Raw genomic sequence first — 27,260 nt, forward strand, 5'->3', positions numbered from 1 at the left:
GATTAGGTGTGCTGATTGCATCATGTTAGGTAATGTGATGTTTTCAGAGGCAGGGAAAAGTAAAACAGTAAATACAGAAGGTTTCTCTTCCAGGAACTTGGAATGAGTCAGAACTTATTAAGTGCGTCAGCCATTAAAAAGTTCAAGATGGCCAGAACCGATAGTGGTCATATACTAGCAACTCAATCTTAGCCCAGGGCAAGGAAAAGACAGTGCCACAAGTGCTGCAGTGGCATCCTACGCAAGACAAACAGGGCATGGGTTGCTTCTGGTTGCCCTCACACAGCATATGCTTACTTGAGTATTTGGCAAAGTAATTTCCCATTTGCCTTTATTGAAAAGGCATCAAGTTTCCTTGGGGAGTCCCAGCTCCTGTATAGTTCACACATTCTTCCCAGTACATTTTAAAATTCATTTACCATATTGGCATGAATAAAAGCCTCACTTTTTTCCCAAATTCTAGCCGCGAAAAGTTAAAAGTACAGCTTAAATTTGCAACCGTACAAAAATTGGCTTTTACGGTACCACTGCTGAAACAGACATATGGTAAAACAGAACGGGTGTGAGTGCCTGCAGAATTTTAAGAGAGCAGATTATATTCTGGTATTGTCTTTATTTCTCCCCCCCCCCCCCACATTTTAAAGGTGTGGCTTATATTTGGGTGCAGCTTATATTCAGGCCAATACAGTAATGTGGGTTTGCTGGACCATAACACACTCTAATTTTGTTGTTACAACTACTTTGATGTATTCAAGAAAATACAGTAGCAAAAGAGTTGGTTTTCTTATTTTCAATGGTTAAGTTCAGTTTCTAATCCCCATTTGTGACCAATACAATAATAAGGAAACCGTTATCAGGATTCACCCAGTATTGTGCATTTAGTAGCAAAGATATATATATGCAGTGTTGATAAGACAACAGACCTACAAAGAATAATAAAAACATGGCTTATATAATAGGAAGGCCTCAAAATAATAAAGCAATAATTTATATCTGTATTTATCACTACATAATTCTTCCAACAGTATGGGCTGTAGGTCACCACAGAAGCTACCTAAATCCAACAGAGAGGGAAAATATTTTATAAATGTCACATTCTGACCAAACAAAATCTATACATTCTCTTCTTTTTGTTTACAAGAATAGCAGCAAACGGACAGCCACACTTTCAAGAATACTTTTCACTTGTTTTCTTAGAACCATGAAGCAGTGAAAGAAACAGTCCTGTGTCTGGGAAAAGTGGTGACAACAGCTGAACATTTTTCTATAGTGAGTGGCTATACAAATCAGCTTGGAAAATAATTTTAGCTTAAGAGTCCAAAGCTTTCCCTGATTTAGGTTGACTTCGCTTGTTCTTCTTCTTCGTTATCGACAACCTGAAAGATAACAAATTGCAATACTAAGGGATAGGCAGCTTTTAATTCAAAAAATAAGAACACATGCACATACAGGTGTCAGAAATCAAAAGGTCCTCAAGATCCTTGTAGTTCAGCTGTCACAATACAGATGAAACACAAGTATTGAATGTTATTTTGAAAAGCAGATTTATGCTTTTTAAAATCACAAATGGCCACTTAGTATAAATTTATAATTACACCTACTGTAACTTTAAATTTACACCAGTAGAATTATCTCAAGAAAACCGTGGCAATAACTTCCTTCCTTCTACATCCAACCCAGCGTTTCCAGCTCAAAATGAAGCAGCACATCCAAAGAACTATGACTTGCTAAGAGTGTGGATGAGATTGTCAGTAACATGAGGAAAGCCGTCTTCTTGACCAAAGAACACTGTTCCCCCATAACTCTTGTAGCAACAGACTGGAGAAAGCAAAGTAAAGCCCATGCCGTCGCCATCTCTTTCTCAACACAACACAAATCAGTGCAGCCCTCCAGATGTTGCTGTAAGCCATCAGCCCCAAACAGCTTGGCCCATGGTCAGGGGTGAAGGGAGCTGTAGTCCAGCACCTGAATCTAAATCAGCATCCCCACAGCTGATTTAGACACCGCCCCACTCATGCCCTCTGTGCCCACAGATACGTTCTGTGATTTGTTGGTGGTTCACTGGGCTCCATGCCTTGGATCACTGTTTCTGTGATGCTGGCAAGCACAGCTCTGCTGTTCTTACTGAAATATTGCATACCGGTTGGAAAAAAGGGGGAAAGACAGCCGGAGGGTGGGGATATGGAATAAAGCATCCTGATGGACAGCATGATTGGCTGGAACCCTGAAGAGAAACACTCCAGGTGGGGTAGGGGTGCAAAAGGAAACTGCAACACGTTGATGCTGGTCTCACTTGTGCCCAGAGAAATCCTGTTTCATATTCTGTTGTTACTTCTATAATGACCCCTCTATACCTAATTTTTTTGCACTGAACCCAGTTACCAGATTTGAAGTGTCAACTTTCATTAGTAAAAACTTGCTTGTACAGAGATGCTTTGAGATGTGGAGAAGAAATTCTATGAACAAACCACCCCAATTTTTAACACCCTTCAATTTGTGCCTACCTGTTCCACACCTTCTACTTCCGGAATATAGAACTGCAGCATGTTTTGTATCCCATTCTTCAGGGTGATGATAGAACTGGGGCAGCTTGTGCAGGAGCCTTGCAGTTTTAACTGCACAATCCCATCTTCGAAGCCCTTAAAGATGACATCCCCACCATCTTCCTGGACTGTTGGCCTGAGGAACATTGTCAATAAGATTTCAAAGTATTAGTGGAGTAAACCACTGAAAACCCCAAACATTTCTATACATTTAGAAGCAGTTCTCACCCCCACTTTTTTGGCTACCTCCTCTTTGTATCCCACCTCTATACCTTCTCTGTTGCACTAACGCTTATTCTCAGAACAGCCCAGCTCTTGCAGTTCATCAAAACTCCTCCCTTCTCCTTCAAATCCACCATCAGCAACTTTTTCCTAGAACAGCTGATCCCATGCTCTCTGCCAGGGCAACCCCTACTTTACTGACAATAAGAGCTGATTACTGAAACTGGAATAAATTATACAAATCCAGTCATTTTGCATGCATTTGCCCAGTTTGCAACTTTTATCTTTGAAATCTGGGTAGTGGTAATGAGAAGCTATGTGAAATGCTGAAGTCCTTGCTCCTGTCAATCCCACTTCTGAAATGTCATCACAACAGACGAAATGAATTGTAGCTGGCAAATTAATGCATCCAATTCAGGAGTTGGGTATTCATTCATGAAGGAGCTGCACCTACATTCCAATGAAACCAGCGTCTTCATTCTCCACTTATACTGCCCTTTCACTTCCCAACAGACAGGCTGTTATTTTCCAAAGGAACAACGAAGGCTCTGTCTGTCAGACTGGCACTCACTAAAATGCTGGAAGTGCTTCAGTGCAAATATTGACATAAGCACCAATATATAAATGTGCAACTGTAAAAAATTTCCCTGCTGTCCTCCTGGCTAACATCAGAGGGCAAAGGATTCTAACAGAAATATATATTCAGGGATCAGAGCGATAAAAGCTAAATATCCAAAGGGCACATCTATTTTAAATTCTTCATACCTCCCCGATTTTGAAGATGTTTACTGCAATCTCTTTCTGAAGTGAATTTTTAAGTCACATGCCTCTTTCAAAGCATTGTAAAAGCTCTTGGGAGAAAGTGGGTTGGGAGCACCGCTGGTTGAAAGACTTGAGCCAGCAGCATCCCGCAAAGTGAACAAAATACTCTTTTCAGAGGCAACCTAAGAAGAAGCACCAGCATCTCTGCCAATCCATCAACCTGGCTATCAACAGAATTGCACATTCATTACTCTGCCCCCTTCATGAAACACCAACAGTGTATAGGAAACACAGTTGTAGCTGTACCTTATTCTAGTATCCAGGAGCTCTTTTATCATTAATACAACTTCATCGTCTTCTTCAGAGGGAGCTTGTGTGGTTTATGCAAGACAAAAGGAATGAATCATGCTTATCTTATTTGATAAATGTTTCCACAACATTCCTTGAAAATAATCCATTTACCGCCTGAAAAAGCTCTGCTGAATAGCTTCTTGGGGATGAAATGACTGCAGAAAAGTGAGCCTGCATCACCACTGTCCCTGCCACAAAAGAAGCACAACGGTGCGCTCTTACTTGTGTTTGGTAATAGCCGCTCTGAGACTTCCAGCCCTTGTGTGCTAGCTGTTGTCCTGCTTGCTTCATAGCCTACTTGTGTTATATCTTTACAAGCACAAATATGTTCAAACTCCACACACACTTGGCCACATTTCAAACAAGATGGTCTCATTTATGCGTTTTCTGTAACTTGTATGGAAGGTAATACCATAAGTACAGAATCTTGTTAAAAAAAACAAACTCCCTGGCAGCAACATCTCTAAAAGATCTTGTGCTATTACAACATGAATCATTCCACTGCTTACCAGGCATGTTAATATTAAAAACTTCCCCATCATCTTGTGAGCACAGTCTCATGTTTTCATAAATTCAAATTGCTTTCAAAAAGTCACATATTGCAATGACTGATCTATTGGCTTCTTTCTGATCTCCACATCCACACTGTTAATATTGGGATCCCTATTTGCTCTAATACCCAGGGAGTTTTAATATTTCTACCACTGAGTTGTGGCAGAACAAGGCTGCTTGCTAATATCAGGTACTACCAAGCCACCATATTTAGGTCTTTCCTTGGGAGCTCTGAATGTAATTACCATAAATTATTTCTGCAGTTTACAATATCAAAATTCCCAGATAACAAATTCCACTGGATTTCCATGTTGTATGAATCTTGTTGGTAAACTCTATTATTAATTGTTGATTCATAGTAAATCCTAAAATTTAAGACCTTCTGTTTGATTTTATACCCCAATCCAATAATAAAGTCCTGTAAGTCCTCCCATATCAAAAGCTCCTCAGATACTGTATTGTAATAAGAAGGAAAGCTGTGCCTAGAGAAAGCTGAACAGAGAAGTTGAAAAAACCCAGAGTGTGTCCCTGTAAGCCCTGGCCTATCACAGCAGCAAAGACCTTGCAAGCAGCCCTCAGGAACACCATTTACATTTGTCCAGGAACTGTTTCTCATGTCTGCATTGTTTTGTTCCTTGTTGTTTGCCACCATGTGCTCCTTTGGGAGGAAGGGCAGGATATACATTTAATAATAATAATGAACCAGCCTTTTCTATCTAACCAGTGAGCCACCTAGCCCAACACTGCATCTCCAACAGTGGCCAGGCAAGCTCACAAGTAGAGGATGTAACCTGCCACTAACATCCAATACTCTCCTCCATCAACGTATTCAATATTAGCCATTTACCTGTGTCTGTACGGGGTGCCTCATCAGTAATAACAGGTAAGCCAGAAGCATAGAAATCCATAATAGTTGCATAAATATCTGGTTTAATTAAGTTCCAATCCACTTCTTCATTTTCCTACAAAGATTTCAAGAATTAGGTTAGGTATACATGAACAGCTTTGCTGAATCACACCAAAAACACTTTTTTAAAGCCTTGTGGGAAAATATAGGTCTTTTGAACCTATGAATAGCACGTAGTTTCTGGCACTACAGAAACTTAAAAATTGGCATGTCTTTTGTATCTTCTATTTTTGGAAAGTTTTAAGGAGAGCATGGTCTGCACAGTAAGTGATAAGAGAAGTGCACACCTCTTCTGGGATGTTTAGAACAGTGGTTGCCATTTAGCTAAGAACTGTGGACCCCAAGTTTTTCAAAAGCCAAGCCATGGACCCCCTACTTTTGAAAATGTTGATATCTCTGTGCTAGTTTTTGTTATGTGAATGATGCAACCATACCCTCCAAAAGCAGGATGCCTGTCTTCCAGGCCAAACAGGATGCCCCATATGGTTAACAGGGATGTGCTATGGACTCCCTGGGTGAGTAACGCTGACCCCCTGGGATCTGCAGAAAACAACTGGGAATCACTGGTTTAGAATATTTATACAGAATGTGTGCAGATGAGGCTGACCAAGATGGTGGAGCGTCTGGAAGCCAAGCCTTATGAGGAACTGTTGAAGGAGCTGGGTATGTTTAGCCTGGAAAAGAGACCGAGAGGAGATATGATAGCCATCTTCAAATATCTGACAGGCTGCCACATGGAAGATGGAGCAAGCTTCCTTTCTCCTGCTCTAGAGGGTAAGACCTGAGCCAATGGATTCAAGTTACAAGAAAGGAGATTCTTACTAAGCATCAGGAAGAACTTTCTGACGGCAAGAGCTGTTTGACAATGGAACAGTCTCCCTCAGAAGGTGGTGGACTCTCCTTTTAAAGCAGAGGTTGGGTGGCCATCTGCCATCAATGCTTTAGTTGAGATTCCATTGCATGGGGTTGGACAAGATTACCCACAGGGTCCCTTCCAACTCTACAATTCTTTGATTCTATTATCATTCCCTGTGCAGACACACACTACAATATTCTTTTAGGGTTACCGGTTACCTTTGTGACTGTGATGAAGTCCGTTCCAAAGAAAATGCTTTTAACTCCTTCAATCCTGAAGAGCTGCCTACCAAAACAAAAACAAGAAAAATAAAGATCTTCATTCAAAACTCCTCCTCAAAGTGAGCTTCCAGGTTTCTTTGTATCAGTATACCCATGAACATTTGTAGGCTGATGACTGCCTGGCCCCTAAGGCTCCAATCCTAGAACACTTTCCTGAATCCAGAATAAAGGTAAAGGTAAAGGTACCCCTGACCATTAGGTCCAGTCGCAGACGACTCTGGGGTTGCGGCACTCATCTTGCTTTATTGGCCGAGGGCCGAGGGAGCAGCTTCCGGGTCATGTGGCCAGCATGACTAAGCAGCTTCTGGCAAACCAGAGCAGCCCACGGAAACACCGTTTACCTTCCCGCCAGAGCAGTACCTATTTATCTACTTGCACTTTGACGTGCTTTCGAACTGCTAGGTTGGCAGGAGCAGGGACCGAACAACGGGAGCTCACCCCATCAAGGGGATTTGAACCGCCGACCTTCTGATCGGCAAGCCCTAGGCTCTGTAGTTTAGACCACAGCGCCACCTGCATCCCATTGAATCCAGAATACTGCATGTAAACATGCATGAGAATGAGTTCATTGTATATATATATAATAAGGGGAAACTACTCATGTAAAATATTTAGAGAGACTGAATCAATAACCAACCAATTACTGACTCCCGATCCCAGACTTGCCCTTCCTTCAATTTCAGATAATGACTCCAGAGAATTAACGTTCAAAGATTTAACTCTATTCTGCCTACAATAGCAAAACATTGGAGGAAATTATCGGGGAACCTCATGTGAGAATGGACTACAATGATGTGGAGTTTGACTTTAAAGGAACATTTAACAAGTGAAATCCATGCTCATCTCAAAGGAACCACACCATATAAATGTTACGGTACTTGAGCAAGATTTATTATTGTGCTGTAAAGGAACATACATAGGTTCTGCCTGCCTGCCTCACATGGGCACCTGCGGAACTGCATGCTGGACTGACTAGACATTTCTTGACTTGATTTGACTAGGTTTGATTTGCGCTAATCATTACCCCCACTTTGTTCTTCTTCTGTCTTGTGGGCCGTCTTTATTTGGGGAGGGGTTAGGGTCCAATAACATTTCTTATGCTGTTGGAATTGATTAATACCCATTACAACAACAGAACAGATTTTTTAAAGGGGTAAACTACGTATAACCCCTCTCCTGCAAACTCTGTCCCCAGTCTGCTTTTAATCTCACAGGGTCCTGATTAGTGCTTGCAAGGCACAAATAAGTCCAGAACAGGGATAGGGGCAACCACTGTTGGGCGAGGGGGCATTTTAGAGGAAGACAGGGAGATGGTTAAACACTCCCTTCTCTGATGCAAAGCATCCACTTCCCAATAAAGCTTTGCATGAGATAATATGCTCCCAGGGCTTCGTTACAGCAGCTACGGTGCAATATGTAGTTTTCTCCTAAGTAAGTACCACTTGGGACGCGGGTGGCGCTGTGGGTTAAACCACAGAGCCTAGGTCTTGCCGATCAGAAGGTCGGCGGTTCGAATCCCCACAACGGGGTGAGCTCCTGTTGCTTGGTCCCAGCTCCTGCCAACCTAGCAGCTTGAAAGCACGTCAAAGTGCAAGTAGATAAATAGGTACCGCTCCAGCAGGAAGGTAAACGGCGTTTCCATGCGCTGGTCTGGTTTGCCAGAAGCGGCTTAGTCATGCTGGCCACATGATCCGGAAGCTGTACGCCGGCTCCCTTGGCCAATAAAACGAGATGAGCACCGCAACCCTAGAGTCGGTCACGAATGGACCTAATGGTCAGGGGTCCCTTTACCTTTTTAAGTACCACTTAAAAGTACTTTGATCTGGACACATAACTAAGTTATTGTCATACAACCGACAACAAGGCAACAACAAACCTTGCTAAGGGTGAGCAATACGTGGAAGCCGGAGAAGTGAATTCCATAGTTCTAGATTCTAGGACTGGCTTTCCTGGGATAAATTTCAAGCTGTTTGGATTTGGAGTATCCTGTGTCTGAACAAACATAGACCTCGCTGGAATAAAAAAAAACAACATCAACTGTGAGATTTGTGGTAACCTGATTTGCACCCAACCTTCATAAAACATAAACAAGAAGAGATGGGCTGGATTTGACACAAGGCCCATCTAGTCCAGTATCCTGGCCCCTAGAGGAGCCAGCCAGAAGCTTCTTGGTGCCCACAAGCATGGCACAAACACAAAGACCTCCCCATGTCTTTGTCTCCAGCATCTGATTCTCAGCGGCATATTGTCCCTGAACATGGCAATTTTATTTAGATGGACGAAGTTTCTCGATCAGGCAATCTTGTCTCTCCCCACCCCTCCCTTCTGCTGCAGGTGTTCAAACAAGTAACAAAAATGAGTGTTGTGAAGAAAAAGAGAGCCAAGAATGGCCTTGCTCAATGAGGTGTGGGGGCCTTGCCTATCTCAGTCCATCTTCTGCCCATTGGGCATTCACAACTCTCTCTCCCTCTCTCTTAAGAGAGGCTTAATTTTTATTTTCTTGGCTTACAGAAACTCAACAAAACTTGAGAAGCCCAGACCCAAAGATCCAAAGTTAGAAGCAAATACACACTTTATACATAGAAATATTTCTGACGACTTTATAGAAATACTCATTCACACACACCCAAGAAGAGATGTTGGACTGAACAGTATGCATACTCAATATACTTTTTGTCGTGATGTAGCAATTCAGAGAATTGTGAGTTTTTATCACAGCATTCCCCCACAGAATTGTGATCGCAAACTGCACAACAAGCCTAGCACTCACCTTTCATCTGTAGTACTGTGGGAGGAAGGAGCAGGTTCTGTTGGGAGGCAATGTGTAGGGGTTGTTTAGCAGTGACGTTCACTCCTTTGAATCCCAAGTGGCAGAATCTTAAAGAAGACAAAAAACAACCTTACAAAAAATGTCACAATTTCAGACTCCTTATAGTCCTGAGGCTCAATAAAGGCTTAACTAGTCCATCCTACAAAGTTAGATCCTTCCCTATTTTATGGCTCAAGTTAAGCAAAAATATTCCCTTGTGCCTTTCATGATCTCAGCTACTCTGGATGACCAAGCCTGAACAAGAACACTGAAAACAGTCAATGGCTGAGTAAAGACTGAAAACACAATTCCAACAACCAATCCACCAGAGTCCCCTAGCTCTGAAGTTCTTCTCCTTTGTTGTTTGATGAGGGCAGAAGATAGCAAGATGTTATACAGAAACAGAGTTTGAAAGTTACAGGTAGGTAGCCGTGTTGGTCTGCCGTAGTCAAAACAAAATTTTTAAAAAATCCTTCCAGTAGCACCTTAGAGACCAACTAAGTTTGTTATTGGCATGAGTGTGCATGCACACGAAAGCTCATACCAATAGCAAACTTAGTTGGTCTCTAAGGTGTCCCAGCTCCTGCCCACCTAGCAGTTCGAAAGCACCCCTACGTGCAAGTAGATAAATAGGTACCGCTTTATAGCGGGAAGGTAAACGGCGTTTCTGTGTGCTGCGCTGGTGCTGGCTCGCCAGAGCAGCTTTGTCATGCTGGCCACGTGACCCGGAAGTGTCTGCGGACAGCGCTGGCTCCCGGCCTCTAAAACGAGATGAGCGCGTAACCCTAGAGTCGGACACGACTGGCCCGTACGGGCAGGGGTACCGTAAGGTGCTACTGGAAAGAGTTTGTAAGTGTATGAGGTCAGCACCATGCAGGAAAGGTAACTACTCCTCTAGATTACAGTTCCTGCTTTCAATCCAGGGCTTCATAAAGATGTCTCCATCTTTTCTTTAACCATACAAAACAGGAAGCAGGCAGGATGCCCCCAGAGTTTAAAAAGTGCAGGTTAGCAAAACAGGCAGTATTGTCATTTGCATGACAGTTTCGGGAAGCCAAAGTATCAGGACAGCTGTGATGGCCCAAAATTAAAGGAGGGTGTTTTTCGTTAAACCAGTTTGCTTTCATGAAAAAAACAGGTTTGGTTTTTTTTAATGTGAAGTGCCAAGGACTGAAAACCTTACCTATTCTTTCATCAACAAATGGAACCAAATATTTAAGATATCTGTTGGGGACACTTTCGCTCCTCAGGACAGGGAACTGCCTTTGTTGCTTATTAATTGATCAATCAATCAATCAGTTTACTACAGCCATGGACCAGCAGTAGTCCATGCTTTCTTGCTTATGATACTCTGCCCAATTTGCTTCCTTTCAGACTCCCCACTCCCAGTCGGCATGGCTGTATGGTGCTGGGGCTGATGGGAGTTGTAGTCCAAAACATGCCATAATAAGCCATGAAACCATAAAAAACACCTCGTTAGGCGTTAAGAGCCATGAGGCTCTACTATTCCTTCTTCCTCAGAGGGGAGATCATATGCCACTCTCACAGCAGCCCTGGCAGCCAGGGGTGGTCTAGGGGTTAAGAGTGTCAGACCAGGGTTTGAATCCCAACCACTCAGCTAAGAAGCTAATTGTGTGGCCTCAGGACAGTTGCTGTCTTCTCTCCACACACACACACACACACCCAGCATTAATGCTCACAACAACCCTGCAAGGTCGGTGTGGCTGTTGAAAGCCACCCAAGGTCACCCCACCCCAAGGCTTCTTGGCCCTGCCTGCTGTGGCTGGCCAGGGTCAGATTTAGGTTTGATGAGGTCCTAAGCCTTTTTCAGCCATGGGCCGGTCCACCGTCCCTCAGACCATGTGGGGGGCCGGACTATATTTTTTGGGGGGGGGAATGAACGAATTCCTATGCCCAACAAATAACCCAGTGACGCATTTTAAATAAAAACACATATTCTACTCATGTAAAAACACCAGGCAGGCCCCATTAATAACCCAGAGATGCCTTTTAAATAAAAGGACACATTCTAATCATGTAAAGACATGCTGATTCCCGGACCGTCTGCGGGCCGGATTGAGAAAGCCATGGGGTAATGGGGCCCTTTTTATGTCCAGCTGTCCTTTGTCAACAACAAATTGTCGCTGTTTTTTTGTGTTAAACGTATGCTATATGGTAATTTATGGACCTAACAGGTATCTAAAGCAATTTGCACATAACAAAATATGTACTTTATCGAAGTAACTGTTGAACTTATATTTTGGAAATGTACACCCAGATTTTGCTTTCTTTAATTTTTTGGGGGCTCCCCCAAGAGAGTGGGGCCCTAAGCTACAGCTTGTTTATCTTATACGTAAATCTGGCCCTGAGTCCAGGCGACCCCGCAGAGAGACCGAGGGGATCAGGCCACACAGAATCCCACCGCCCTTTTCTCGCCCCCGGAGCCCCCCTCCCCTCGGAAGGGGGCCCGACACAAGCGGCCCTTCGCCTCTCACAACAACCCCGCGAGGTAGGACAGGCCGTCCCGTTTAAAAGCCAAACACCTCCCCCCTTTTAAAATAAATATATTCTGAGAACGGTGCGGGGGGGGTGCCGTTCCCTCTCCAGGCCGGGGGAAAGAAGCCACGACGGGGGGGGGCGGCACGGACGCAGTCACCTACCGGCTGCCCAGCGCCGCCGCCAACCGCCTCGCGGCCGCCATCTTGCTCCTTCTCCCTCTCGGAGGGGCGGCAGCCGAAGGACCCCTCGCGAGGCGCTGCCTGCGCAGGCGCCTGATTCGCCCGCTGGAGTCGGGCGGCCCCTGCTGGCCGGAGTGCGGAACTGCAGGCTGAAGCGAAGGAAACGCGAAGACGGGAGGGAGGGAGGAGGGGCGTCTCCGCGTCAGATGTCCCGAGGCCCCGCCCACTCCTCCTCTTCCCTCTCTGCGGGGCAGTGATATTAACAAATCAATTCAAGTACTGTTGTTGCTACTTGATTGTAATTTTGTTACGATTGAGGGCAGGGCCGGGTTTAGGTTTGATGAGGCCCTAAGCTACTGAAGGTAATGGGGCCCTTGATATGTCCAGCCGTTTTTTGTCAACAACAAATTGTCGCTGGTTTTTTGTGTTGAATATATGCTATATAGTAATTTATGGACCTAATAGGTATCTAAAGCCATTTCGGACGCGGCCATAAGGGACGTGGGTGGTGCCATGGGTTAAACCACAGAGCCTAGGACTTGCTGATCAGAAGGTCGGCGGTTCGAATCCCAGCAATGACGGGGTGAGTTCCCATTGCTCAGTCCCTGCTCCTGCCAACCTAGCAGTTTGAAAGCACGAAGTGCAAGTAGATAAATAGGTACCTCTCTGGCGGGAAGGTAAACGGCGTATTCGTGTGCTGCTCTGGTTCACCAGAAGCAGCTTATTCATGCTGGCCACATGACCCAGAAGCTGTACGCCGGCTCCCTCGGCCAGTAAAGCGAGATGAGCGCCGCAACCCCAGAGTCGGCCACGACTGGACCTAATGGTCAGGGGTCCCTTTACCTTTACCTTTAAAGCCATTTGCACATAACAAATAGGAGCCTACACAATACAAAACACTGTTGCTGTATGTAGGTTTTATTTTGTTTTTTATCTTATATTTTGGAAATGTACATCGTTGTTTTTTCCTTTAAATTTTTTGGGGGCCCGCAAGACAGTGGGGCCCTAAGCTATAGCTTGTTTAGCTTATACGTAAATCCGGCACTGATTGAGGGAATTGAGTGATGTGTAGCCTGGGGGAGACCGAGAGGTGATATCCAAAAGGCTGTCCCAGGGAAAGGATCAATGGATTCAAATGACAAGATTCCGATTAAACATTGGGAATAACTTTTTGACGGCAAAAGCTGTTTGGCAGTGGAATGGACTCCCTTGGAAGGCAGTGGACTCTCCTTCCTTGCGAGGTTTTTAAACACAGGCTCGATGGCTGCCTGCCAGGGATGCTGCCAGGGGTGCCACAGGGTTCTGTCTTGGGCCCGGTCTTATTCAACATCTTTATCAACGACTTGGATGATGGACTCAAGGGCATCCTGATCAAATTTGCAGATGACACCAAACTGGGAGGGGTGGCTAACACCCCAGAGGAGAGGATCACACTTCAAAACGACCTTGACAGATTAGAGAACTGGGCCAAAACAAACAAGATGAATTTTAACAGGGAGAAATGTAAAGTATTGCACTTGGGCAAAAAAAATGAGAGGCACAAATACAAGATGGGTGACACCTGGCTTGAGAGCAGTACATGTGAAAAGGATCTAGGAGTCTTGGTTGACCACAAACTTGACATGAGCCAACAGTGTGACGCGGCAGCTAAAAAAGCCAATGCAATTCTGGGCTGCATCAATAGGAGTATAGCATCTAGATCAAGGGAAGTAATAGTGCCACTGTATTCTGCTCTGGTCAGACCTCACCTGGAGTACTGTGTCCAGTTCTGGGCACCACAGTTCAAGAAGGACATTGACAAACTGGAACGTGTCCAGAGGAGGGCAACCAAAATGGTCAAAGGCCTGGAAACGATGCCTTATGAGGAACGGCTAAGGGAGCTGGGCATGTTTAGCCTGGAGAAGAGGAGGTTAAGGGGTGATATGATAGCCATGTTCAAATATATAAAAGGATGTCACATAGAGGAGGGAGAAAGGTTGTTTTCTGCTGCTCCAGAGAAGCGGACACGGAGCAATGGATCCAAACTACAAGAAAGAAGATTCCACCTAAACATTAGGAAGAACTTCCTGACAGTAAGAGCTGTTCGACAGTGGAATTTGCTGCCAAGGAGTGTGGTGGAGTCTCCTTCTTTGGAGGTCTTTAAGCAGAGGCTTGACAACCATATGTCAGGAGTGCTCTGATGGTGTTTCCTGCTTGGCAGGGGGTTGGACTCGATGGCCCTTGTGGTCTCTTCCAACTCTATGATTCTATGATTCTATGATTCTAAGGAGAAGCAGCCGCCCCCATGGCAAGGAGTTGCTCAAGGCATCAAAGTCAATCCAGAGCCTGAGGGCTTGTGGGGAGGAAGAAGGAAGAGGTGGAACAAGGGCTGGTGGGGAGAAGCTGAGGTCAGGCCCAGGGCATCCTAGAGGACCAAGAAAGAAGATTCCACCTAAACATTAGGAAGAACTTCCTGACAGTAAGAGCTGTTCGACAGTGGAATTTGCTGCCAAGGAGTGTGGTGGAGTCTCCTTCTTTGGAGGTCTTTAAGCAGAGGCTTGACAACCATATGTCAGGAGTGCTCTGGTGGTGTTTCCTGCTTGGCAGGGGGTTGGACTCGATGGCCCTTGTGGTCTCTTCCAACTCTATGATTCTATGATTCTATGATTCTATGATTCTTTAGCTGTGATTCCTTCATGGCAGGGGGCTGGGCTCCCCAGGACCCCTTCCAACTCTACAGTTCTGTGTTTCTCTTGGTTTACTTACTCAGAAGCCTGCACACCAATGTAGCTTAATCCCAGATAAATGTGCAGAGGGTTATGGCCAGGGCTGTGTTTAGCAGATGTGGTGCCGGGGTGCAAATATCCACTCAGAGCCCCCCAAATTACCACGGATAGTGAGGGGGGGAGCTGTGCACTGCCAGCCATATAGTTAGCGGGGCGCAGCTTCCATCCTAAGCTTCTGCAGGGATTGCTCTCCTCCCGCGGAGGCTTGGGAGGCAAGCTGCACGCCCAACAGCCATATGGCTGATGGGGAGCAGCTGGCGGGTGCGCAGGGAAAGGGGAGGCCGCCGGCAAAGCTGCTCAGCTCCCCCACTCGCTGGGGCGCCCCTGAGAGGTCGGCACCCTGGCTCAATGAACCACTAAGCCGTATGGGAAAGATGGCTCTGGTTATGGCTTAAGCCCAGGAGGTGAGACCTTATGCCTGAGCCCAGTCTCTCTGTAACTAGAAAGCCGCTGTGACTGCTCTCATAGCCCCACAGGGAAACATAATGTCTCTGATGTAGTCTGTGGGACACATCACTCGTAGGCAGGCTTGATGCACATTGAGGGGCTCGAGGGTGACAAAGAGGACTTGAAGAAGTAGCAGCACAAGCTTCTGCTGTGGGATTCAAGTCCACAGCTCCGCTTTCCTGGACTGTAGGCAGCATCAGCAGAAGGGTAGAGGTGCTGGAATGGTTTGCTTCATGTATTTGTTGTTGTCCTTTGTCAAACTTGCAAATGTTTGTGTGTAACTCTGGTGGCGCCTGTCTGAGATGCCTTTATTTGGTCAGAACAGCTGCTGCTGCTGCCGCCGAACCACCCACAAAAGTGGAGCCTATACATTTCACATAAGGCTTTTCCTTGCCTTAGCTTTACATGTGCGTAGAAACTGTCATGTTCTCAGAGGGGAGCAGGCCTGTATTATCAGAGCTGGATACCTGGTTCAGTGAGAAGAACAGGGTGCTGCCTCCTATCAGCCTAGCTCAAGGCTGGGTTTTTCCTGCACAAACATTAAGACAGTCTGAGGACTTTCACACTCAAAGTTTTATACCTTTTCACGTGCAGGCTATAGATCAGGCATAGGCAAGCTCGGCCTTCCAGATGTTTTGGGACTACAACTCCCATCATCCCTAGCTGACAGGACCCGTGGTCAGGGATAGTCTATAGATATCAGGCTGGCCCAACTTTTCAGACCAAGTGGGCGGCAAGAGTACTTTGAAATGGAACCCATGGGCCGCACACTGCCTTGTTATGTGTGGGGAGGAGGGTGGAGCGGCCATTATTTGACACACACCGCAATCTGCCCTTATGCTCCCTTCCCAAGGCTGGCTAAGTGAGGCTCTGGGCTTTGAGATGCGAGGATGTGGCAGGGTCCTAGAGTCCTCCTACCTCGTTCTCAAAGATGGGAAAGTGCTAACTAGACTTTAGGAAGGAGGAAGGACAACTCTATGACCCTCTCAGAGCCTCAGGCCTCCTTCCCAAAACCTTGCTTAGCCAACTTTGGGAAGGCAGCTCTAGGGCTGCAGAGGGTAGGCATGGCATCAAAGGCTGCCAATCACCCTGCTATAGATCAAAGCACATGCAATTTCCTCTGCAACAGCATTGGAAATGACACAGCTGAGCTGTGAATGACACAGCTGAGCTGTGACATTCTTAATGGAGTTGAAGGCCTGTGCAGTAGAAACCCCTAACTACTGGGTGGTATTTTCATCGGATAAATGTTGGAGGGTATAATCCCCGCCGCCCCACAGTTGCTGGCTGAGGAGTTCACTACTGCTGCAGCTTCCTTCCTGGGCAAGCCACCTGTGAGACTCTCCTAAATCGTGTGAGGCACAAGATGGTTCGATGAAGTTGCATACACTACAACCTGTGCACATCCAATGAAGATGAACGTTGGAAGATTCAGGATCGGTAAAAAAAGTTCTTCTTCACACAACTCATAGTTAAAACTATGGCACTCGCTCCCATAGGAGGCAGTGATGGCCTCAAACCTGGGTGGCTTTAAAACATGGGTACGCAACCTAAGGCCCGGGGGCCGGATGCTGCCCAATTGCCTTCTAAATCCGGCCCGTGGATGGTCCAGGAATCAGCGTGTTTTTACATGAGTAGAATATGCCCTTCTATTTAAAATGCATCTCTGGCTTATTTGTGGGGCCTGCCTGGTGTTTTTACGTGAGTAAAATGTGTGCTTTTATTTAAAATGCATCTCTGGGTTGTTTGTGGGGCATAGGAATTCGTTCACCCCCCAAAAAAAAATATAGTCCGGCCCCCCACAAGGTCTGAGGGACAGTGGACAGGCCCCCTGCTGAAAAAGTTTGCTGACCCCTGGGCTTAGGGCATGGGTAGGCAAACTAAGGGCCGGGGGGCCAGATCCAGCCCAATCACCTTCTAAATCCTGCCCACGGACAGTCCTGAAATCAGCATGTTTTTACATGAGTAGAATGTGCCCTTTTATTTAAAATGCGTCTCTGGGTTATTTGTGGGGCATAGGAATTCATTCATATTTCCCCCCAAAAAAAATATTGTCCAGCCCCCCACAAGGTCTGAGGGACAGTGGACAGGCCCCCTGCTGAAAAAGTTTGCTGACCCCTGCTTTAAAAGGATTAGACAAATTCATGGAGGAGAGGCTTTTGGTGGCTACTAGACTTGATGGCTATGCTCTGCCTCCCCAGTTGGAGATGGCCAAGGCCAGCTCACCCATGAGGAAAGGTGAGGTGACTGCCTCAGGTGGCAGGATCCATCAGGCAGCAGATCCCAATCTTTCTCCTACCCCACCCCCAGCTCTGTTCCTGGTGTAGATCTTCTCTCGTGGGGAGGAAGGCACTGTTTTGGAGTCTGCTTCAGGTGCCAAAATGTCTGGATAGCTATGCTTCTCAATACCAACTGCTGGAAACCGCAGGAGGGGAGAGAGCTCTTGTGCTTGTGCTTAAGGGATGCTGGACTAGATGGGCCACTGGCCTGATCCAGCAGGCTCTTCTGATGTTCTTACACCCAATGAGCTTTGACCAGATGGCACCATCACTAAGAGCAAGTGAAGGCAACTGACAGTGAGGGGAATGTAAACTTGCTGGCAAATATTTTTTAAGGTGCACTGAAACTTAGTTGGGGAGAGATGAAATAATGGTGGATAGTTTTCCAGTTAGCTCTTGGTTTGGTCCCCCTTGGCATTTGCAGAAAATCAACAAGTTTATACGGACACATCCTTTGCATTTAAGCTTTCGGAAAGACTCTTACGAGCAAGAAGAAGCACACAGCGAAATGAGGATGTTTGAATCAGATAGTTTTTAATAAAGCATACAAGTTCCCAGCGCTAACATTTCTTCATAAAAGACTTAATGCAACCAGAGTGGGAAAATATATATATATACTCCAGTCTCCAAACAGTTTATCATATCAGAGAGGTATATCCAACACTGTTGAGTTCTGACTGTATCAAGAGGAGCTGGGAGTCAAAGCCTTGGTCTCATGACTCATAACTGCACACAGAGACAATTCCAGATTAGCAGCAGCAGAAGGGTGCGACCCTCTCAAAGGACCTCCTCAAGCTGCCAGGACAGTAAAGACAATTAGAGCTGCCTTTTAGAACGAGTCACAATTCTCTTTTATTATCTGCATATGGATTTCCCTCTTCTCATTTGCAATTTCACCTCTGGGGCCAGGTGTTTCGATCCAATTACCACTGGGCCTTCCTTTACAAGAAATAATCCCTTTTTTAAAAAAACGAAAGAAAGAAATAGCTACTGGGAGACTGGCTCTCTGATATCACAGCTGACTAGTGTTACAAAGGTAAAAATGTTCCCAGTGTACACACAGAGACAGGAAAGAACAAAACGGCCGCTATTCTAATCGGCTGCAGTCGTAGCGCCATGACAGGCCAAGTCCAGATGCAGGGATGGCTCCAACAGCAGAGACACACAAGGTACCCTTGTGTCAAAAACACTTATGGAAGGAAATGTCACTACACCCAAGACACACATCTAAAAACCACCAAACGTAAGAAAGGAGGAAGGCGGGGAAACCTTTGCAGCATGAGAGTTCTTTGGTGGGAGCTGAATCCATGGAAATCTGTGTGTTCCTTCAGTGTGGTTGATCTCATAGCCCTGTGGCTTTAACGCTGATCCCAAACATGAGGCAGCGACCCACAAGCCCAACTGTGATGGGGGTGTGTGCAGGGATGGTGGTGGAGCACAGGTGGGAAAGGGAGAAGGGAACCTCAGGAGGAAAACCAGTGTTCTTGGGAGCTAACCTCTCCCTTTTCTGCCTCAGGCAGCCAACATGAACCCAGTTTAAACTGGGAGCAGTTCCACAAAGGAGAGAAGAAAGACAACCAGATGCCTCTCTCTCTCTCTCTCTCTCTCTCTCTCTCTCTCTCTCTCTCTCTCTCTCTCTCTGATTGAAAGCCATAATATTTTAGCGATAAACTGTACTGTGCTGAAATCCTTCTGGCACCTGAGACATAAAATCCCAAGGGGATCCTGTCCAACCCCTGAATGGAACAGGAAAATTAAACTTTCTGCTCTACAATAGGCCCCCCCCACCAGCCACCCCACAGACAAAGCTGCCACAGTACCAGGAAGCAGATCCCAACTCAAAGCTTAACCAGAGAAGCAAGACCTACACAGGGAGTAACACTGTGCAGAACTGGAAGGGCAACACTAGGGAGGTTTTAACGAGGTGACTATCTGAACCACATGAAAGGAGCTAGAATGATTTGCATAAGGGAAAAGTGGAGCTCAATGGCTCCACATCCGCTGACCAAGACCCATGAAACACATTCCTAGCTGCACTGATTTGACTGGGAGGTGCAACTCCTACGTAAGCCCTGCTGGAATTAAGTGACATGGCATCACATCTAAGCAGACGATTGCCCAGACGCAATTGCTGCTGTGTAGTTCTGCAGTGTTGCAGAAGAACACTGGCTTCATGACAGTGTCATTAAGCTTCACTCAGACTACGACTGAACAGTTTATTAAGATTGTCTAAATCTACTAAGCAACCTTATAAAAACAGAGAGGGAAAATCATCCAGGCCTTTGCTATGCCAGGGCTGTAGGGCAAACTTTCAGCTGAAGATCTCTCTCTGTGGGATGCGCAACACCTGGTGAGCCAGGAAGATGTGCCCTACCTCACAAGAACAGGTGGGGCCAGGAATCACCACCCAGCCCCTTCGTGCAAGTCACAGTCTCGCAGCTCTGCTTTCTCCAACCTGGTGCCCTCCAGATGTTTTGCACCACAACTCCCATCAGTCCCAGCTAGCATGACCATATGATGCCGGGGTTCATGGGGGGGGGTTGTAATCCAAAGCACTGGGGGTGGAGAAATGAGGGTGGGAAGAAAACCCACATGGTCAGCAGGAACGTGACCCCAACATTTCAAGTTGACTCACCTAGGAATGTGAGCACATATGAGGGGGAAGCTAGTTTTAAAATGGCTAAGTGCCCCTTACTTTCCAGCGAATGAGGTGCATTCTCACGTAGGTGAGGAGAAGAGAGGAACTACTCCATCCATGGAGCTTCTTATGAGGGCTAGAGCCTAACTGTGCTTTGGTCTTTGGCCGTGACTTACAACTCTGCTGAAGTACCGTCTTGTTCAGCAAGGATAGGGAAACAACTAAGCAAAATGCATTCCTTCAGAAACTATTTGTGGAGTGACGTTGGGTTTTCGTAACAGTTTAAAAGCACCCGACTAATACTGGCGGCAGTTTCGGGACTGACTGTAACAAGTGCCTTGACTTCCTTCAGGAGGAGCAGAATTAGAACTGGAAATACTGTTTGTCATTGGTCAAATGCCACTGACTTCAACAGCAATCTAATTAGCTCCAGCTTCTGTTTATTCCTACTGAATATGCATCCCCCTGAATCAAGGAGAGTTCAAAGCTGAGCTGCCAGATGCCATCAACAGAGTACAGGCTACACTCCATCTTGGAATTTTACACTGGAATCTATAACACTGCAAGGATGAAATCTTCTGCATTTCTTAATTTTCTCATTCTAGCACCTAAGTTCTCTTCTCCAATACACGCACACACAAAAATAAGTTAAACTTCCAATGTATGGGTTAGCGAACACTTCACAGAGAAACAGAGCATGGCTTCCTAAAGGTGTCTTCTTGATTTGATTTATATATTTTAAAAAAAACCTGCGAAGACACAGCAGATAAGCAATCATCTAGGTTTGTTTGTTTGTTTAAAAAGGCAAGCTCAAAATGATGTTTGCTCGGTCGCCTGTGTTTTGAACAACGGAGGCACAAAAGTCTGTGTGAGCACTTTTTCCAAGAATTATTTCCCCCAACTCACTGCAGGGTCTTAAGCAGCATCAAATTCCTCTTTGCTTCTCCCTGCAAGCCATTATCAATTGCACAAGTACTACAGCAAAAGATGTCAAAAACCAATCAGACAACAAGAAACACAGGCACGCCAGCATTTGCTTAAAGAGTAGAGGTAGGTGCAGCATGAAGATTGACATATCAGCAAGGACTCACAGCAAACGCAGTGCTTGAGTTCACAAGAAGAGTATCCCGAGTCCAAGCTTTTTGGTAAACTGAGTCCTGGCTCTACAGCAAAACGGATGGGCCACGAAAACTTGCAGGAAGGACTTTTTGCACATTGACAGAGGTGCATCCAAACTAGCCTAAAGATGCTGGGATAGTCCAAGTGAATGTATTCAAGATGCAGGGCCACACAGCCCAAACAGGAGCAGGCTGCTCTTGTGAAGCGCTGAGCAAGCATGTGATTCCCTTGGGGCAGATCTTCTGCTTTAACAGTCTACATCGCTTCCTCTGCTAGGCAGTTGGACTCTTGACCGAAAGAACCTTTTCGTGATCATTATCAGACTGGAACGTCCTCAAAGGTGCAAGGACTCCCAGCTGGCAGTAAGGAGCAAGGAAACAGATTCACAAGTTGCATGCCAAAAAGCAGTTAAGGCCTTCACATCTGTCTCCTGAACTTTTAAAAATGCTTCAGCAAAGCCTGCCTCAAGTCACCACCCGACCAAATGTCCCCATTTGGAGTAACAAAGTGCTATAGAATTCATTTGAAAGTACCAAAAGAATAGGAAAGATCTTGAGTCATTAAGGACCCTTTCGGAGTCTGAGGACTTTCAAGCAGGTCCTTAACCATAAAATACAGTCCCACCAAGAGCAGCTAAGGTTCCCCACCCCTCCTAACCAAACAGTTAACACATAAGCAGAGGATAAAATCTTTGGAGTGGGGGAGACCAGCCAGCTAGCCATGCTCATGAGTCATAGCTGGGATTTGCCCAATATATTTAGGTGCCTGAGACAGGAAATTCAAAGGCCACCCTCTTCTCCAACGGACACAAAGCACCATCTGCCGGAAAGCTCTCCTGTGCCAGCCCCATTCAAAGCGATGGAAGCTGTACAAGAAGGTTCCCATGCATTTCAATGGAAAGGTTGCCATGAAGAACTGCCCGGTGAATTGTGTCCCCTGGGCCAGATCCATCTTTCATGCTGGACCCTTAAAACCACCTCCGAATTGTCATCACTTGACTTTAGGGCAGGGCTGCCTCTGACAATTGGCAGACAAGGCCCTTTCAGGGAGGGGGCACTTAAAGATTCCTTTGTAAGAACGTGAGGTAAAAGAGGTGGCAGGATATTTCTGAACGTCTGGGTCTGGCCACAGGGTGTGAGGACACCTTTCCATAAAAGGCACAATTCAACAAAATTGACTACCATTAAGTCAACTTGCCATTACATTTCAATAGTTCACAAGGATTTCTCTCACAAGTGCTGCACCAGCTTCTTGGATTGTCTGTTAAAAACCACAAGATTGTCCTTCATAAAACAGCAGGTAGTGAAGACTCGCAAAAGTTACTATTCAGTCGTTGGACCTTGATGTAGAATCAGATTTTAAGCCATCAAGAACTGTCACAGCGTCACTGAGGTCAGCGGAATTAACATTAACACTTTCCACACCACTCTACGGCCATCTTTGTCACATCATCCCTTCTTTATTTTCAAACCTGCTGGAGATTCAAAGCATTGCGCCCCGCCCCCCCAAGAGACAGAAAACAAAGTAAGGGATGTTTGAGCACTGTCAGCTCCAGATGCACCAGAAAAATAACTGCACTAGAAGTTCTTGTTGATTAGCTCATGTGTGTTTAGAACCCAACCCATCAATGCGCTGGAGTCCTGCTCACTCATTGTCATTCCTGCCCCCAGTTTATAGAAAGTGCATGGGGGGTGGCTGCCCCGCCCTCATTGTCAGCAAACCCATGGGGCCCATCCGCAACGTGGGTGCACAACTGGTGCAACCTCTGAAAAGGGAGCGCATGCTGTATGTGGAAGTGCTGAGGGCCAGACTAGGAAGCTGCTTTCCTCTCTATGCGCAGAAGAGGAGCCCGGGGGGTGCTCCTCAGGGGTGGCATCTGGGTATAGATCTGTTTCACTGACAGAAAATTGGCTTTGCAAACTAGGCATCGCAGGTGGGAAAGTCAAGCCCTCCCTTTGGGAACATGCAAAAGCCAACACCGTTTCCCACGCTTTCTGCATTTCACTTACCATTTCCACAGAGGGTATAACTTCCGCAACAGTCAGAAAGGAGTCACTGTCACTTAGGGTTTATGACACCCAGACATTAATTGCCTTTTGTGGGGAGGGCTTAAACACACATTGCAGAACAAGACTTCTGTTACAAACTGACAGTTACGGGTTTTAAGGGAAGATTCATTAGTAGCAACTAAAATAAAAGTGTGCTTATCCTTCTCTCTTGCTTAGAAAAATTAAATAATGTCCCACCTAGCTAGCATTTCTGAAACATTCTTGGTGTGCTGTTGATATGTTCCGTAATCCTTAGTGGGTGCTACTATCAAGAGGTAATCAGTTCTGTCCCATGTGTTCCCTGGCTTAAATAATTACCCAAAACCAAACAAAAACAAAAGACCCACTGGGAGGAAACTTGGAGTGTGGGGAGGGAAAGAGCATCTAAAAAGCAAGTGATAAACCTTACAGCCTGGAAGTCGTTCACAGCCTGAAACCAGCTTCATATGATTCAGGTGAGTATCACAGCAACTGTAGTTTCGACATTCTAGGTACGTACGGAGTGAATTTTGCCCAAAGGGCTTGTAGGCTCTTGATAACGCATTCAAAGCCTTGCCTCCTCCTTCTGTCACAATGGAAACCATTTAGGGTTTCTGCTTTCCCAGTTTAGAAGGAAAGGGGGCTGAGGAGAATGGGTCAGAGCTGGGCAGCTCTTTAGTCCTGGAAGAAAGAGAGGCGATAGAAACGGACCCCGCTATGGCTTGCTTGTTGGTCTGAGACACCACTTTGTAAGCTGCGATGGGCTGGGCGCCGACACCCTGGTCCCCTTCTGGGCTGTAGTGACGGGAATACTTTGCCAATGACTGTGGACGGAAAGGCTGGTTGGCCTTCAAACCCAAGAGGACGTCTTGGGGGAGTGTGTGCGCTTGGAGTGTGTCATTGGGGATGCTGCTCAGCTCTTGAGATGCATCTTTGGGAGGATCGGGGCCTTCGCTTGCTCTGGCAGAATGAGGGAGAGCACCGGATGGCTGGGGCAGCGAGGCCACAGGATACTGACTTTGCGAGAGAGGAGAGCCATGCAGCCCTGTATCTAGGTTCTGGAAGGAAGCGTTAAAGGTGTACTGTGGAGCAGAGCCCAAGAACCCCACCGGGACAGGAGATTCCTTTGCCTCGCTGTGCGGCATAAACTCTTCCTGGCTCTTCTTTTTCGTGAAGGGAGCCCGCAGGAAGACGTCGCCCTCATCCTGCTGCTTCGCCAGCCCGTGGCCCTTGAAGACGAAGGGCGCTTTGGCGAAGATGTCCAGGTCGTCGTGAAGAGTCATGGAGCTTCGGAATGGAGCTGTGGCAAAGACGTCTCTCTCGTCCGAAGCTCCTCCGGGGGGTTGTTGGAAAGCATCAAGCTGCACCCCCATGCTCTGGGGAACTTGCAGATTAAGGTCTTCTTGGGGAATGCTACCCCTTTCCAGATGCTGAGGGTTCAGTTTATAAGCTTCCTCTTCCTCTTCGGAATCCATCAGCAGAGGCCTGGATCCGCTGCAGTCCAAGATGTCCCCCTCGTGGTCCGTCCCTTCCCCTTCACTGCTGTGGAAAGAGCTGTTGCTGGAAGGACCATCCCTCGATAAGTACTCCGATTCTTCTCCGTGTTCCGCGCTCCGTGATCTTCCATCCAGCATCTCAGGCTGCCGTTTCTTCACCGGGAAGCAGCCAACAGCAGACACTCCAGGACCGTGCTCAGTGCTGACCACAAAATAGATGGTTGGCTCCCCCTGAAGACCTACAACGCATAAAACAAGAGAGTTAACCTGCCGATCTTAGGATTCTCTTGGCAGAACTAAGGCACAGATGTGTTATGATGTTGATCCAAAATCAGCAGCACAAATGTGGGGGTGGGGAATGGAGGGAGGGAGAAATACATTTGAAATAATAAATAAATATATGCAAAGATGAAGCCGGGTAAATTACAGCACATAGACTGGAACACGACTCTATGTCCTCTCACATTTCAGGACTCCACAAAAATGTGTGTTGGAAAAAGATGGAGGATGTTATAAATACACAGACATTCAAACCTCGGGATATGACTGGAGCGGGTGGCGAGTGGGATGGCAGACACAGAAATCTGCACAGCTGAGGGTCACTAGCACACAACCATCGCTTTTGGTTTTGTGTTTTTAAATTTGAAACAAGGAAGACAAGGCAGCAGTGGTGAGTGAAGGAACTAGAATAGTGTGGTCAGATTCTGCTAAGTGTTGAGAAACTAAGTGTGGGGTTGAACAGGGTGCACAATTAGCTGGCGAGAGAGTTTTCAGCACCCTGTCTCCCTGCCTGTTGCCCCCCCAATGGCCAACAATCCCCACTGGTTCTCTCCCACATTATGCAGCAACAAATTGTTGTTGCTGAGTGTGCTAGTGGGGAGGTGGGAATCCAAACCATATGAACAAAAGAAAACATTTGTATTTGCTGCCTTGGAATGAATCCAATCTGAGGTGTTTGTTCCTCTGAGTTTTAGTATTTAGCAGGGAGGTTCCAGTGTCTCGGGACAGTGTTTTGGATTTTTAATTTTGCGAGCCACCCTAAAGAATGGCCACCAGTCCTAGTGGATTCCAGGACATGAAGAGACTCCTGAGAGGCCAGTTCTCCAGCTACTCAAATTCTCTGCTAATCTTTTGCTGGCGAAGGAGGACAAACCAGCCTGGGGATTTCGGCTTGCCCACTTGCTCAAAGAGCAATGGCTGCTAATCACAGATGGTGGCCATTCTATTTACATCCTAGCCCGGTAGATGCAAAGATGATGGCAGCCTTCCTGAACCTCCTACCCTCCAGATGTTCATTTCCTATCAGCTCCACAGCCAACATGGCTGCATGATGGCTGATGGGGGTTGTGGTGCAAAACATCTGGCTGGGGAAGGCTGGAATGGGGCATGAACCACTGCAATGTTGGCTCAATCCAGTCCAAAGCCATATTAACTAGTAGAAGCTTAATGCCTGGTTAAGCAGAAGAATGAAGGGGAAATGGAAGGACTTTCTCTTATTACCTCACTGGAGGAATCCAAATTTATTTTCCCAGGCCAGATGGATCACACAAACAGTCATCAGAACACAAGACAGCTTACCTTCCAAGAAATAGTAGCAGGTTATCATGGCATAGGACTCATGTTAGCAAGAGGACAGGAAAAAGGCACATGAAAACTAAACCGTTGAGAACCAAATCCCCAAAGCGTTCGCATTTGCTATCATCCATTTTAAAATAACGGAACAGGATTTTGGGCCTCACTCCCTTTTAGAAGGGCGGGGGGACGGGGACCAAATCCTGTGTAGTCTGTAGGGCAAAGCACAGATCACAGCCCACCTGGGGACATAGGCTATGCTCTGCCAGTTTTGGGGATTCTGGACTAGCAGACCCTGTTCTTATCTAGCCAGGCCCTTCACACATCCTTAAGCAAGGCTGTGTCCTCAAGACCACTGAGCACAGGTGGACGATGCCTCCAGTTTGAAGAGATCCTGGAGCATTAATTCTTGCTTTGCAAACCTAACTTAGATTGACTAGGGCTGTCCTTGTTGTGCTGCTGTTTTTAAATTAAAAAAAGAGGGAGAAAGTAGTTCATTCTTTGGAGGGGGGGAATTCCAATGGAGGTCACCTGCTTTTCAGGACACTGGAACTAGGTGTTTTTCTTCAATAATCAAAGACAGTACTTCAAAGATAAGCATCAAAATGATTGTTTATTGAGAGACCATCTGCTTTGATACATTACACTGTAAGTGCATGGCCACCGTAGGCAAGAAATGGGAGGCAATGTAACATGCTGTACAGAAAGCCTATTGAAGCCAATATGCAGTGTTCCATTAACAGGACTTCCTCTTTTATATTTTAAATCATTCCCACTGCGGTAACGAGAAAGCACCCTAGCGGGGGGAAAACCCAATCTCAAACACAACCACTCTGAACGTTGGGTGTGTAATATGCATTTTTTTCAAGAGGTTCAGGTATCCCCCTCCCCAAAAGAAAGCTATGAGCTTTGCAACTGTCCCCACCACCACAAAAAAGCTAAAGGGGTAAGGAAGA

At 46.2% G+C, this 27,260-nt stretch overlaps 2 protein-coding genes across 15 annotated transcripts in view; both read right to left on the minus strand.

Annotated features, from left to right (window-relative positions):
- Window positions 1–859: 859 nt before the first annotated feature.
- Window positions 860–12,064, minus strand: NFU1 (NFU1 iron-sulfur cluster scaffold). Its single transcript, XM_053401388.1, has 8 exons — window positions 11,944–12,064; window positions 9,245–9,351; window positions 8,351–8,486; window positions 6,412–6,478; window positions 5,278–5,392; window positions 3,834–3,897; window positions 2,505–2,679; window positions 860–1,376 (listed from the first exon to the last, which is right to left on the minus strand). Exons 1-8 carry the CDS (start codon window positions 11,982–11,984, stop codon window positions 1,335–1,337), a joined length of 747 nt encoding a protein of 248 aa, XP_053257363.1. The 5' UTR covers window positions 11,985–12,064; the 3' UTR covers window positions 860–1,334.
- Window positions 12,065–23,278: 11,214 nt separating this feature from the next.
- The window catches only part of AAK1 (AP2 associated kinase 1), a 105,581-nt gene continuing 101,599 nt past the window's right edge, over window positions 23,279–27,260 (minus strand). For all 14 annotated transcript variants that reach the window (XM_053401361.1, XM_053401374.1, XM_053401372.1 and 11 more), the window contains one exon: window positions 23,279–24,971. In XM_053401361.1, coding sequence (XP_053257336.1) covers window positions 23,842–24,971 — 1,130 coding nt within the window. In that variant the 3' untranslated portion in view covers window positions 23,279–23,841. The remainder of the gene's footprint in view (window positions 24,972–27,260) is intronic.

Source organism: Podarcis raffonei, chromosome 8 (assembly GCF_027172205.1).
Source record: "Podarcis raffonei isolate rPodRaf1 chromosome 8, rPodRaf1.pri, whole genome shotgun sequence".
In the NCBI taxonomy this organism is placed as follows: domain Eukaryota; kingdom Metazoa; phylum Chordata; class Lepidosauria; order Squamata; family Lacertidae; genus Podarcis; species Podarcis raffonei.

Excerpts from the sequence above, each read along its gene's own strand:
- NFU1 (XM_053401388.1), bottom strand. The coding sequence starts at position 11,984 with ATGGCGGCCGCGAGGCGGTTGGCGGCGGCGCTGGGCAGCCG. Across the intron at positions 6,479-8,350 it reads TATTGCTCACCCTTAGCAAG|GCAGCTCTTCAGGATTGAAG; the intron begins GTTTGTTGTTGC and ends TTGTTTTGGTAG. Across the intron at positions 2,680-3,833 it reads CTCCTGGATACTAGAATAAG|GCCAACAGTCCAGGAAGATG; the intron begins GTACAGCTACAA and ends AATGTTCCTCAG.